The sequence below is a fragment of the Desmodus rotundus genome, chromosome 9 (assembly GCF_022682495.2).
Source record: "Desmodus rotundus isolate HL8 chromosome 9, HLdesRot8A.1, whole genome shotgun sequence".
Taxonomy (NCBI): Eukaryota; Metazoa; Chordata; class Mammalia; order Chiroptera; family Phyllostomidae; genus Desmodus; species Desmodus rotundus.
In genome coordinates this window covers 64394447-64409438 of record NC_071395.1, presented here as the reverse complement: position 1 = coordinate 64409438, position 14992 = coordinate 64394447, and the positions used below count along the sequence as shown (strand labels likewise).

At 41.4% G+C, this 14992-nt stretch overlaps 1 protein-coding gene across 8 annotated transcripts in view; it reads right to left on the bottom strand.

Annotated features, from left to right (window-relative positions):
- The window catches only part of AKAP10 (A-kinase anchoring protein 10), a 103484-nt gene extending 88693 nt beyond the window's left edge, over positions 1-14791 (bottom strand). For 6 of the 8 annotated variants that reach the window (XM_045199325.2, XM_045199322.2, XM_045199321.2 and 3 more), the window contains exons 1-2: positions 14549-14791; positions 742-789 (exon numbers count right to left, since the gene is read on the bottom strand). In XM_045199325.2, coding sequence (XP_045055260.1) covers positions 742-789; positions 14549-14636 — 136 coding nt within the window. In that variant the 5' untranslated portion in view covers positions 14637-14791. The other 2 variants (XM_045199324.3, XM_045199323.2) reach the window with 2 other exon arrangements.
- Positions 14792-14992: the final 201 nt, after the last annotated feature.

The following is a 14992-nucleotide window of genomic DNA, read 5'->3' as shown; positions in this document are numbered from 1 at the left end:
CTAACAAGTTATAATTAGTCACACTGGCAAACTGAGCTTATAGACTTAATATTCAATGCTAGTCACACAACATATAAACATTTGAAAGAAAAATCTAAATAAGTAGCAATCCATAGATATCATGTAAATAAATTCCATTTATAAAATTTATACGTAATGGCTATGGAAATAACTTCCATTATAAATTTCCCATTCTAATCTTTATACATTGACAGAATGAAATCAGTCAAAACTACAGCAGAGGTTATAACTTAAGAAATTCTTCTGAATAGGGTCAATACATTGATTCCAATAAAGTACTCAGAATAAGTTTTAAGTTAAGGCCATTCATCCAAAGTAACGAAGTGTGAACTGTAACCACCCACACTTCTGGATAAACAGAAAAGCAAGCCTGTGCTGGCAGTGCCATCACTCATCTGTAAGTTAACAGTACTTTTCGTGATTGTTTTTTAAATAAATAAAGTCAACTAATCACAGGGAACAATTAAATGTGGGATTAGTAAGAAAGGCAGTGGTTCACTGTAATCACTAGGACAGCCAACAGGTGCTTAGTAAAAGCCCATCATATGCTAGGTGTCAAAGAGCATATAAAAGTTAAATTGCAAATAAGTCAATCATAAATAATTCTAAGAAAAGGCAGAAATGATTAATGGCAAAAGAAGGGAGAAGATAACAGGATTAAAAATCTCGTAAGTGCAAAGCGCATCACTTTTTAATACAATGGAATGCTGCTGAACTCACCTTTAACTGACTTGGCATCTGAGGTCTTATCTTGTTCTCTGCCTTTCACTAGAAGATAAAAGAGCATCATGACCAACATTTCCAGTAAAAAAGATACATTCTATACACTATAAAACTTAGATAAGCTTTATTCTAACAGATGAGTATTCAAAATTCTATTATACATGGCTGGACTGACTGGGAGAGGGGTCAGGGCACGCAGTCACAGGGGAGGTATCTCTAAGGAAGTGACCTCTGAACAGCATTCGGTCTTGAACGCTGAGTGTGCTGTGAAGAGACAATGTCAGAATTCCTGGGTTCAAATTCTGGCTCTGCCACCTATTGGCCACGGGATCATGAACAAGTAATTTGACTCCTCCTTGTCTCAATTTCATTAATTTATAAAATTAGGTCAACAATAATAATACCTACCTTAGAGGGTTGTAGATGAAAAAATAAATACTTCTAAAGGGCTTAGGGGAAATACCATCACACAGTAAATTTAGGATGTTAACTAATGTTACCATGTACTAACCACTAGTGAAGGAAAAGAGCTCTTTGGTTGTGCATCACATCTTACTTGCTGTGTATCCCCCACCACAGCATCAAATACAAACATTCTAAACTTACAAACATACTAAACTTCTAATACTCAAGGTTTAACAACTTGTTTCTTAAAAAATCACACAATCCCCCTCTATCACACAAAACAATGGAGCTGCTATTGAAGATACTCTAACAATATGCCCTAGAAAGGAAGGTGCATGGCAGCCTAGGCCAAGTACGAACTCTTACAGGATCTAACATAAGAGTATTTTTAACCCTCTTTTCTGGTGTTTTTCCAACATGAAATTTTCTTTACCCTCACCATGAAAATATTATCAGAATGAATCCCACAATGTAACCATCTCTCTACTTGTGCTCTTAAACATTGAAGGGCAGCAGCAGGAAATAACTAGTTCTCACAGTATCTGATAAATCAATCCATCAACAAATATTTGGGTGCCTATTACATACCAGACACTCTCCTCACTCAGAGAGGACAGTCCTGCCTTCAAGGAGTCCGCATGCAAGTGTGTGGAGACAAATGTGGACAAAAGTTAAGATCTTTCAGGTGCAGATCACTGGTTTTTGCAGCCCTTCCAGCATCTGCCAGTGGACTTCATCCACTTGAAACACGAATTTATCCTGGCTTCCATGACGCCCTACTGTCCTGGTTTTCTAGCCACTCCTTACTTAGCTTGTCCCCTTGCTGACCTCTCCTCTGACCACTGGGAGTTTCTAGGGGAAAGGATTTGGATCCCCTTTCTTTTCACCACATAGCAGCATGGGCAAAAGTAGGTTTACCATTGTAAGTACACAAAAGTTTATTCTCATATTATTATTAATTGTTGTGTTACTGATTTGTATCACAACTGTAAACCTACTTTGCCCCACTGTGAGTATGAGTGTATGTATTTCCTGGATAATCTTATCTATGCTTAAGGCTTTCAATACCAGAGATATGCCATGGCTCCTAAATTTGTATCTCTAATCTAACTCATTTTTTTTTTAAGATTTTATTTATTTATTTCTAGAGAGGAGAAGAGAAGGAGACAGAGAGGGAGAGAACATCAGTGTGTGGTTGCCTCTTGTGCACCCCCAACTGGGGCCCTGGCCGGAAACCCAGGCATGTGTCCTAAGAGTCAAACCTGTGACCCTTTGGTTTGCAGGCCAGCACTCAATTCACTGAACCACACCAGCCAGGGGTCTAAATCGTTTTTTGATCTTAAATTCAGTTACTTAACCACCTACCTTACATCGATCATTCCCTTTACCCAAAGCGAAATGTACCATCTTTCCCCAAACCTGTTCCTACCGCAGTCTTAGTGTTCTCTCATGAATGATACACCATCTCTCCAAACAGTTTCTCAGGCCCCAAATCTGGACTCATCCTTAACATAGTCTCTCCCTTACTTCCCACACCCAAATCATTACTTGTAAGTAATGAAAACCAACTGATTCTACCACCAAAATATACCTCTACAGCTCCACTTTGCCACACTCAGTGCATTATTATCTAACCCATCAGATCTTCCATTCAATATTTCAAACATGAAAGTACACACACAACCTGACTTCACCAAATATTAGCATTCAGCCTTATTTCCTTTTTTCCCCTCTAAATATTATACATATAGTTAAAGGTTCTTATCACTCACTACCTGATCTCTATGTTCCTCTTCTCTTCTCATAGATAAATATATCCTAAATTAGGTGCATTGACTGCCATGCATGTTTTTAGGCTGTTACTACGTATGAATATATAAAAAAGTAAAACATGGTATTATTCTGCACACCTTTAAAAATTACGTAAATGGTTTGGGCATACCTTCTTTAATTGCACTGCACCTAATTGTACTTCGCAGATATTGCAAGTTTTTTTTTACAAATTGATGGTCTGTGGCAACCCTGCATTTAGCCAAGCCTGTAGGTGCCATTTTTCCAAAAGCTTTTGTTCATTGTGTCTCTGTATCACATTTTGGTAATTCTAGTGATATTTCAAACTTTTTCATTATTATTGTATTTGTTATGGTGATCAGTGACCTTTGATGTTACTATTTTAATGATTTTGACAAGCTCTCATACAAGACAATGAATTTAATTGATAAATACTGAATGTGGCCCGACTGCTCTACCAACGAGGCACTCCCATCTCTCCTCCTCTGCTGGGGCTTCCCTTTTCCCTGAGACACAACAATATTGAAATTAGGCCAATTAATAGCCCTATAATGGCCTCTAAGTGTTCAAGTGAACCAGTTTAAATTAAAAGCTAGAAATGACTGAACTTAGTGAGAAAGGCATATCAAAAGCCAAGACAGGCCGAAAGCTAGGCCTCTTGTACCAGTTAGCCAAGTTGTGAATGCAAAGGAAAGTTCTTGAAGGAAAACAGAAGTGCTACTCCAGTGAAGACACATATGATAAGAAAGTGAAACAGTCTTATTGCTGATATGAAAACGGTTTTAAGTTGTCTGGATAAGATCAAACCAGCCACAACATTCCCTGAAGCCAAAGCCTAATCCAGAGCAAGGCCCTAACTCTTCAATTCTATGAAGGTTGAGAGAGGTGAGGAAACTGCAGAAGGAAAGTTGGAAGCTAGCAGAGGCTGGTTCATGAGCTTTAAGAAAGAAGGCATCTCCACAACATAAAATTTCAAGGTGGCCCTAGCTGGTGTGGCTCAGTGGATTGTGTTGGCCTGCAAACTGAAAGGTCACCGGTTTGATTCCCAGTCAGGGCACATGCCTGGGTTGCAGGCCGGGCCCCCTACTGGGGGCATGTGAGAGACAACTGACTCATATTTTTCTCCCTCCCTTCCCCTGTCTCTAAAAATAAAAATCTAAAAACAAGGGGGACAAGGTGAAGCATCAAATACTCATGTTGGAGCTATAGCAAGTTAGCCAGAAGACCCAGCTAAGACAATGAAGGCAGCTATACTAAACAATATATTTTCGATGTAGACAAAGAAGCCTTTTATTAGAAGCTGCCATCTAGGACTTTCATAGCCAGAGAGAACACAAGGCGTGGCTTCAAAGGTCAGGGTGATTCTCTTGTTAGGGACAAATGCAGCTGGTGAAGTCAGTGTTCATTTTCCATTCCAAAAACCCCAGGGCCCTTAAGAATTATGCTAAATCAACTGCCTGTGCTCTGTAAATGGAACAAAGCCTAGATGAGGGGTGTCAAACTCCTTTTGACTGGGGGCCACATCAGCCCCCTGGTTGCCTTCAAAGGGCCAAATGTAATTTCAACTCCATAACAGTTAAGGAGTATTTACATTTATACAGTCCTAAAATTATTCGGCCCTTTGAAGGCAACCACAAGGCTGATGGTGCCCCTGGTGAAAATGAGTTTGACACCTCTGGCCTAGATGACAACACATCTAGATGTTTACAACATAGTTTACTGAATCTTTAAGCCCGCTACTGAGATCTACTGCTCAGGAAAAAACACTCCTTTCAAAGTATTACTGCTACTGACAATGCACCTGGTCAACTGAGAGCTCTGACAGAGGTAGGTGTACAATGAGGTTGGTGTTGTTTTCATGCCTGCTAACAGAGCCACCCTGCAGCCCAGGGACCAAGGAGTAATTTTGACTTTCACATCTCATTATTTAAGAAACACATCTTGTGCCCTGGCTGGTGCGGCTCAGTGAATTGAGTGCCAGCCCCCGGACCGAAAGGTTGTGGGCCAGGTCGCAACCAATTGCTGTTTCTCTGGCACATCATGTTTCTCTCCCTCCTTTCCCCTCTCTCTAAAAATAAATAAAGAAAATCTTTAAAAAGAAAAATAAATATTTTGTAAGGCTATGGCTGCCATAAATAGGAATTCCACTGATGGATCTGAGCAAAGTAATTGAAAACCTCTGGACAGGATCCACCATTCCAGATGCCATTAAGAACATTTGTGTTTAATGGGAAGAAGTCAGAATATCAACGTTAACAGGAGTTTGGAAGAAGTTGATAGCGCCCCTCACAGATAACTTCGAGGGGCTCAAGACTTCCGTGGAGGAAGTAACTGCACGTGTGGTGGAAATAGCAAGAGAACGAGAATCACAGGTGGAGCCCGGACGTGTGATGGGACTGCTGCAATCTCCCGATGGAACTTGAGCGGGTGGGCAGTTGCTTCCTGTGATGGAGCACAGTGGTTCCTTGAGATGGAATCTATTAGCGGTAGAGATGTTTGAAATGACAACAAAGGAGTTAGAACATTACAGAAGCCTAGCTAATAAAGCAGTGTCAGGATTTGAGAGAGGGCTGACTCCAATTTTGAAAGAAGTTCTAGTAGGGGTAAAATGCTATCATTCAGCATCGCGAGCGACAGAGAAATCATTCATGAAAGGAAGTCAATCACTGTGGAAAACTTCATTGTTGTCATACTTTTAAGAAATTACCACGGCCGCTCCAACCTTCAGCCACCACCCCCCTATCAGTCAGCAGCGTCAACATCAATGCAAGACCCTCCACTCACTCAGATGAAGGTTAGCTTTTTTTAATCAAAATTTATTTCAGTTAGGATATGTACATTAATTTTTAAACATAATTGCTATTGCTTGCACACTTCATTGACTATAGTGTAAATATAACTTTTATATTTACTGCACTGGGAAACCAAAAAATTTACGTGACTCACTTTATTACAACACTGTCTTTATTGCAGTGGTCTGGAACTGAACCCACATTATCTCCGAGGTTTGCCTTTTTCTACACTTATCTTACACTCGTACTCATACAATAATTTGACATTTGTCTATATTGATGCAATTCTAGTTTTCATGTAGCTCTAGTTTATTTTAGCTGCTCAATTCCTTTAAATAAATACACTTTTATTTACCCATTTTCCTGTTCGGTCACATTTAGGTTTTAGCCCTGGCTGGTGTGGAGCAGTAGACTGAGTGCTGGCCTGAGAAACACAGGGTCACTGGTTCGGTTCCCAGTCAGGACACATGCCTGGGTTACTGGCCAGGTCCCCAGCAGGGTAGGTGTGAGAGGCAACCACACATGGATGTTTTCCTCTCTTCCACCCTTCCCCTCCCTCTAAAAATAAATAAATAAAATCTTTTTTAAAAATCTACATTTTATTTTCTGGTTTTCACAAACATTGATGGGACAAACATTCTAGTACATGTCTTCCTATATCTATATGTAAGAATTTACCCAGGATAAATCCCTAGTAATAAAGCTGCTAGGTAACGAATTATGTGTTTTTCACCAAAGTAGTTCTATCAATTTACACAATCCTTGTGCTCATATTTGCATACTTGGCATTTTTAATTTTCGCCAACTTAATAGTTTTCAAATGGTATTTGATGATGTTTTTAATTCATTTCCTTGATTTCCTTCAATGTAACACCCTTTTGTGTTTGTTGGCTATTCAGGTTTCTCTTTTATGGACTGCCTATTTATGTTCTTTACTTTTTCTAGAAATCCCATACATATTCTGGATACTAATCCTTTGTTGTTGGCATTGCAAATACCTTAGTATATTTTATTGTATGAGGTTTTTATTTCTTTTTTTTATTTTCCCTTCCAATCTTCACCCCAGGTTATATTTACTGATTTGAGAGGGAGGAGAGAGGGAGGGAGGGAAGGAGGGGAGAGACAGAAACATTGATCGGCTGTCTCCCACTTGTGCATTGAACCTGCAACCTAGGTATGTGCCCTGACTGGGAATCAAACCCACAACCTTTCGGTGCATAGGACTGTGCTCCAATTAACCGAGCTGCCTGGCAAGAGCAAGTTTTTCTATTTTAATGTAGTCAAACTTACATTACATGAATTGTACTTTCCTATCTTATTTTAAAAATATCCTTTCCTACCCCAAGATCAGATTTTCTGCCTCCATTTTCTTTTATATGATTTCAAGTTCTGCTTTTTCAAATTCTGGCTCTTACCTACCTGGAATTTATTTCTGTATAGCAGAAATATATTTATCTATGATGTTTGTGTATCTGTGATGTTTGTATAGCTATAATGTATTTTCCCATCCTTTTACTTTTAACCTTCCCATTATCTTTTTTATATTTAAATATAAATAGCAGGGGTCCAATCCGAAGATCACCATCTTCTTACCATGTGAGTTAGCCCATTTCTGTTTATTGTGATTACTGATCTTTATTTCTAAAACAGAGTATTCTTAAAGCTCTATGAATTTGTTGATTTCTCCTAATTCTGTATATTTTCCTTTATATATTTTGATACTGATATTAGATACAAACTAGTTAAGAATTTTATCTTCCTAGTATCCTGTTCATTTTATCATAATGTAGTGACTTTTGCCCTAACAATGCTTTATACTTTAAAGTACAATAGTTCCTCTGCCACACAAGCTTTCTTCTGGTGAACATTTGCCTAGTGTATTTACCCATTTATTTTCAAATTCTTTTTTTTTAATATATTTTTTGATTATGCTATTATAGTTGTCCCATTCCTCCCCCACTCCACTCCATCCTGCCCGCCCCCTCCCTCCCACATTCCCCCATATAGTTCATGTCCATGGGTCATACTTATAAGTTCTTTGGCTTCTACATTTCCTACACTATTTTTACCCTCCCCCTGTCTATTTTCCACCTATCATCTATGCTACTTATTCTCTGTACCTTTCCCCCCCTCTCCCCCTCCCACTCCCCTATTGACAACCCTCCATGTGATCTCCATCTCTATGGTTCTGTTCCTGTTCTAGTTGTTTGCCTAGTTTGCTCTTGTTTTTGTTTTAGGTGTGGTCGTTAATAACTGTGAGTTTGCTGTCATTTTTACTGTTCCTATTTTTGATCTTCTTTTTCTTAGGTAACTCCCTTTAACATTTCATATAATAAGGGCTTGGTGATGATGAACTCCTTTAAGTTGACCTTATCTGAGAAGCACTTTATCTTCCCTTCCATTCTAAATGATAGCTTTGCTGGATACAGTAATCTTGGATGTAGGTCCTTGCGTTTAATCTTGGATAATGTAATTATGATGTGCCTTGGTGTGTTCCTCCTTGGGTTCAGCTTCTTTGGGACTCTCTGAGCTTCCTGGACTTCCCAGAAGTCTATTTCCTTTGCCAGATGAGGGAAGTTCTCCTTCATTATTTGTTCAAATAAGTTTTCAATTTCTTGGTCTTCCTCTTCTCCTTCTGGCACCCCTATAATTCGGATGTTGGAACTTTTCGAGATGTCCTGGAGGTTCCTAAGCCTCTGTTCATTTTTCCAAATTCTTGTTTCTTCATTCTTTTCTGGTTGGATGTTTCTTTCTTCCTTCTGGTCCACACCATTGATTTGAGTCCCAGTTTCCTTCGCATCACTATTGGTTCCCTGTACATTTTCCTTTGTTTCTCTTAGCATAGGCTTCATTTTTTCATCTACTTTTCGAACAGATTCAACCAAGTCTGTGAGCATCTTGATAACCAGTGCTTTGAACTGTGCATCCGATAGGTTGGCTATCTCTTTGTCGCTTAGTTGTATTTTTTCTGGAGCTTTGAAGTGTTGTCATTTGGGCCTTTTTTTTTTTTTTTTTTTTTTTTTTTTTTTGTCTTGGCGCTACTGTTACTTTAAGGGGCAGAGCCTTAGGTGTTCACCAGGGCGGGGTAACGCTGGTTGCTGCGCTGTGATGCTGTACGTGTGGGAGGGGCTGAGAGGGAGCAATGGCGCCTGCCTCACTCTCCTCCGGGTTTCAATCTTTCACTCCGATACCCACAATCAAACTGGGCCCCTCTGGTGCTTGTTCCCCAGTGGGTGGGCTTGTGCACAGTCTAGGCCCCTGTGGGTCTCTCCAACGACCTCTCCTGTGAGGCTGGGAGTCTCTCCTGCTGCTTCCCCAACCCCCACGGGCGCTTTCAATCAGAGGTTTGAGGCTTTATTTCCCTGTGCTGGAGCCCTGGGTTGTGCAGTCTGCTTCGATCCCCGCCGTTCGCCCGGTTTATCTGTGTGCGAATGTGGGGCCCCGGGGTGCTACCCACTGCTCTGCCTGCCCTGTTCTCTGCCACTCTGAGTCCGGCCCTCTCGACTTATCTGTGCGCGAATGTGGGGTCGCAGGGTCTGCCAGTGCTCAGACTGCCTGCCCCGCTCGTCCCACACTCCGCCAGTCTCAGTCTTGCCACGGCCACACGAGTCCTCTCCGCCCCGGTGCCCGTCTCCGCCCCTCCTACCAGTCTGGATGAATGTTTATTTTTTATTTCCTTGGTGTTGGACTTCCTCCCCGTTCGATTTTCTGTCAGTTCTGGTTGTGCGAGGAGGCGCAGTGTGTCCACCTACGCCACCATCTTGGTTCTCTCCTATTTTCAAATTCTTTATGCCCCTATGTTTAGGTTGTATCTCTGATAAATAACTTATGGATGGATTTTAATTTATCATCCAACCTGTGTCTTTATCTTTTAGTTATATGAACTTTTACTAGAATTTTAGCCATATACATTTTAGTCTATTTACATTTATTGTGATTACTGATCCAGTTAGGTTCATTCCTGCCACCTTACTTTGTACTATATGATTTTTTTTATTATGAAACATTTAAAATGTAAAAATAAGACCAGAACTTAATATGAGGAATACTCATGTTTATCAAATCTTAACATTGTATTTGCTCCAGAAAAATTTTTTAAAGAAATAAAACACTGCAGGTGCAAATGAAATATTACCCTGATTTCGTTACCCTTCTCCCTGGAGAAACAAATTCATAAATCGAATGTTTACTGTTGCCACCCACATTTTTATTCTTCAACAGATTTATGTTATCTATGAACAATATATAATACTGTTTGAAGTTTTTTAACTTCACACGAGCAGTTGCACTGATATTTCCAGCAGCAGCGTGTCCTGAGCAATCTTGGTGTCGGCAGGCTTACTCCCCACTCCACACGTCTGTGTCCTCAAGAACTGTACTCAAAAGCACGCAACACCTCTCTGTTCTGTATCATTTTATCCCTCTCTAATGGATCATTCCTATCAGCAAACAAATATCCTCTGGTATCTTTTATCTTAAAAACAAAACAAAAACACACCTCAACCCAATATATCCCCTTCCAGCTATTGACACTTTTTGTTACTTTTCACTGCAAAGTTTCTTGAAAAAGGTGTTTTTACTGTTTTCTTCACTTCACATTCTTCCCTCCACCAATTCCACTGACACCGCTTAAAGTGTTTGATTACTTCCACATTATCTGGACCTTGCAGATGACATTCAACACAATACTCCCTCCTTTTGGAAACGTCTTCCCTTAGCTTCCATGACATTGCACTCCTATATCCCTGACATTTTATTTTCAATTATTTTCAATTCTCCTTTGCCCTTGGGTATGTTCCTCAACTTAACTTCTAAAAGTTGGATTAACCTCAGAGCCCTCTCCAAGGCTCCTTTCTTGTCAACAGTATGGCAGGAGATGCTACCTGGCCACTGAACTCATTCTCCCCTTATTAGCTACAGCCTGGCACAGAACTGGCTAGCTACTCTTCATTTCCCAGAAGCCTCTGCAATTATCCATGACCATATGACAAGGCTCTCACAACAGAATATAAATAAAATTGGCATATGCCATTTTCTGGCCAAAGCTTGTTTTTCCTTTATACTTTTTCCTCTTACCATGCATGGGTCAGAGGACTGAGAAAAGTCAGAAGAGGCTACCACCTGCCTTTGATAAAACAGAACACAATCCAAGCACAAGAGAAATAACAATATGGGAGGAAAATGATCCTTGAATGAAGCAAAGCCACCTGATGACCAGGAATACAGACTGTTACACAAGAGAGAAATAAAGGTCTGTCTTATTTGAGCCATTATTCTTGCATGTTTCTTTGCTATGGAAGCTTAGCCTTTCAACCTAACTCATATGTGATCCCTAGGTGATCTCATCTAGTCCCTTGTCTTTAATGATCAGTTATGCAAAGTACTTCTAAATCCAGATCCAGATCTCGAGTTCTGACCTCCTTCCAGAACTACAGACTTTTATGTCCAACTGCTTCCTTGACATACCCACATGGATGTCTAAAAGTTAATCACAAACTAACAACTGTCAAAACACAATTTCTGATTCCTCCTATCCCGAGCTCTAAGCCCAAAGCTTTCTCAGTTTTTCTTCACTCCAATCACCATTCAAGTTATGCTGTCTCTACTTCTAAAATCCATGTCCTCCTCTCCAAGTCAGTCCAGCCTTTCAGTTTCCAGAACACACGGAGCTCATTCCTGCCTCAGGGCATTTGTATTACCAGTTCTCTCAGGGTAGAATGCAGCTCCTTTTATCTTGATAGGGCTGGCTCTCTGACTTCATCCAGGTCTCAGATTCCATCTTCTTAGGCTCTCCCTTGGTGATCTGCTCCTACACTGCTATTTAAATTCCCTGCACAGAACTTACTGCTAACTGATATTTCTTTTTTTATTTACTGATTCAACCAACATTTACTAAATTCCAAATTATATTGCAGGCACTGACGTAGACATAGATATAGCCCTTAAAAATAAAAGTGGGCTTCCATCATAATAATATGTATAGTAATGCAGATGGTGATAAATGCTAGAGAAAAAATAAAGAAAGGCAAGGGGATGCGAGTGCAGGCACCAGGGACTACGATCTTAAGTAGCATGGTCAAAGAAAGTTTCACTAAGAGGCCAACTGATCAAAAACCTGAAAGAGGCCTGACTGGTGTGGCTCAGTGGGTTGGGCACTGTCCTGCAGACAAAAAGGTTGCCAGTTCAATTCCTGGTCAGGGCACATGCCTGGGTTGCAGGCCAGGTCCCTGGTTGCAGATGTGCGAGAGGCCACTGATGGATGTTTCTCTCCTCTTTCTCCCTCCCGTTCTCTCTCTCTAAAAATAAATGAATAAAATATTTAAAGAAAAGCAAACCAACCCTGAAAGAGATGAGGAAGCAGAACAGGTGGGTATCTGTGGGCAGAGGTTTCCAGGCAGAGACAGAAGCACAAAGGCACTGAAATGGAAATATAGTTGACAACAAGGAGGGCAATATAAATGGAAGAGTGATGGAAGAGAGAAGCAGGTGAACATAAAGAGGAAACAGGGTCTAGATTATTGAGGGCCACGTACACAGGAAGCCATTGGAGGAAACTGAACAGAGGTATTTTGAAAATATACCATATAGGTCAAGGATGAAAGTAGGGAAACCAAATTGTAAGCAAAATAATCCTGCTTCTTCAATTTTCATAAAACCAGCTTCCTCTTGATATTTAAGCTGAAGTCGGAATGGCATCCTCTCAGAGGACTCCCTTACCCCCTGATCTAAAGAGAGGTGACTGCCTAGGGATGGTGAGAAGTAGTTAAATTTACAGGTGTTCTGGCATAGAACAGATTTGCTGGATCAGATACAGAGCAGGAGTGAAAGAGAGGTCTGAGAATGTTCTGAAGTTTTAGCCTGAGCAATTAAAAAGCCAGAAATGAAATTTATTGAGATGGGGAAAGCTGATGAACATTTGGGAGAACTAAATCTGAAATTAGGTTTTAGATACAGTCAGTTAAAGACTTATCTATTAATCTACTATATCTATCAATAGAATTAACTATCCATTAATAGTCTTTATGAGATATTTAATAGGTATAAAGTGGGCTGACAATGGGATATGCAAGTCTGGATTCAAGGAAGATAATCCAAGCTGGAAATGTAAACTTGAGAATCATAAGCATATGGGTAGTATTTAATAATGGTGTTTAAATACTGGACGGAATCCCTAAGTAAGACCACCTCCAGCTTCCACTCTCATCGCAGTCTCCAAAAAGCATCCACAATAATCTTTTTAAAACAAAATACAAGATTAAATCACTCCTCTTTAGTATTGTCTCTGCACTTGGAATAAAACCTAACCATGGCCTATAAAGCTCTGAATCATCTGACTCATCTACCTCTCTAAGCCTGAATCGCGTAACTTTCTTTTCCTTTCTTGAAGGGCACATTTTCTTGCCCCCCCACCTTTGGACAGGGTCTTTCTTCTATGCCTAGAATGCTCTTCCCTGGCCTCTGTATGCTACCTCCTGCTGATCCTGCAGCTCTAAATTTCAAGGTCATCTGCTGAGGCCTTTCTGTAATATCTAACCTAAATGTTTCCTCTGTCAAGCTACCTCTTTCAAAACACCTTCCTCAACTGAGAGAGATTGACATTGATTTACTGTGTGTCTGCTCCAGAAGAGAGTGAAGACAGTAAGCTTTATGAGTGCAGGGACTTTTTCTTGTTTAGTGCTCTCTTATGCTCAGAGCCTAGCACAGTGCCTGGCAAAGAGCAGACTTCAAAAAGTATTCGATGAATAAATTGAGACAACAGTCTATTGTGCAACATGCAGTTTGTCTCACTATACATAGAATAATGACAAAAAAAATACCCACTTCAAAACTGTCAAACGAATTACAGAGTTCTGGGTTTCATCTACTCAGCACTGTTTTCATTCATTCACCAAACTTTGTATGTACTTAAAAGGAATTCTTTAATTTATAGTCTTAGTATAATGGAGCCTTTAGGGAAATTTTAATTCTCAGCTGAGAGAGGACAGCAAAGTCGGTGAACACTTTTCTGTCCTAGGTTACTCAGCAGTGGAGCTGTCATGTAAACCCAAGTCCCTGATTTATTACAGTTTAGTGCTTTTTGCAAAACCAGTTTTTGTCTGGTACCTTTCTCTGAAGCAGCAAGAAGTGATACAAGACCACTATCATCCCAAAATACACTGTTCACTTTGTGCAGCTATTTTTTTAATGAAATGCAACAATCCAGTACACACATACACACAAATCATGCTGTCTCTACCTAAAAACTGGGCAGCTGTTATTGAAATTGAAAATCAGAAATACGAGTAGTGTTTACAAACGTAGCGTTCCAGTAGTTAGTAAACTTAACAAAAGTAGTCTTCTTCATTAGGGACCGTTTAACAGTAAGTAATGTGATTTTAGGAACAGCACAACTCCTCTTCCCCCCCAAAAAAGGAAAACTGGAAAGTAGCACTAGCTGAAGAAAACAATTTTTTCATACGTTGCTTTTAGACAAAAGACCCTCAATATTCTGAAAAGCCAGAACATTTCGCAACAAGCTACTAAAGGAACTTCCTTTTGTTTGATTCACAGTGTACACACACTCACACACACCCCCGGAAAGCGCTGCCTACGCAAACAGGCATTAACTCGCAAACGCTTCACCAAACGATTTTGGACCAGTGGACAATCCCCCCAATGACCTCGCGTGAGAAAGCTACCTTCTCCCTCCTTGCAGAGTCGAGGCACGCAAGGGGCGTCTGCCTCACTGCCGCCCCGTAGGAAGCCCCTGCAGGCCCACCAGCCCCAACGCTGCCCCTGAGGGCGAGCAGACTCCCCGCCGGCGCCCCCTCTGCTACCTTTCCGCCGGAAGAAGGACATGGCAGGGCCCGGGTCGGGGCGGAGGGCGCGGGGGGACTGTTGCGGGGAGGGCCCGGCTCCCCTCATTCAGCAACCGGCCCGGACGTCCGGGTCCGCAGCGGCTGCCGCACTAGCCCAAAAAGAGACCCTTTCTCCAGGTTTGGGCCCCACAGCCTCCTCGAGAAGCCCAGGAAGGTCCAGCCGCCATATTAATAACAAGCCTCCAGCCCGGAGTTCCGGTCCTTCCCCGCGCGAGGCTTCACGGGAGGCCCGCGTCAGGCCCCGCCCCCGTCCCAGGGTGCTGTGGCGCGCGCTTCTACCCGTGCAGCCCGCGTGCTCCTGCGCTTGTGCGGCCTGCGCCACTTACCACCGAGCTAGGGCCCTGACCCTGGCCGCAGCTTTGCTGTGGCTGGCGCCGGCCCTCGGTGGAGTGGTGCAGGCCC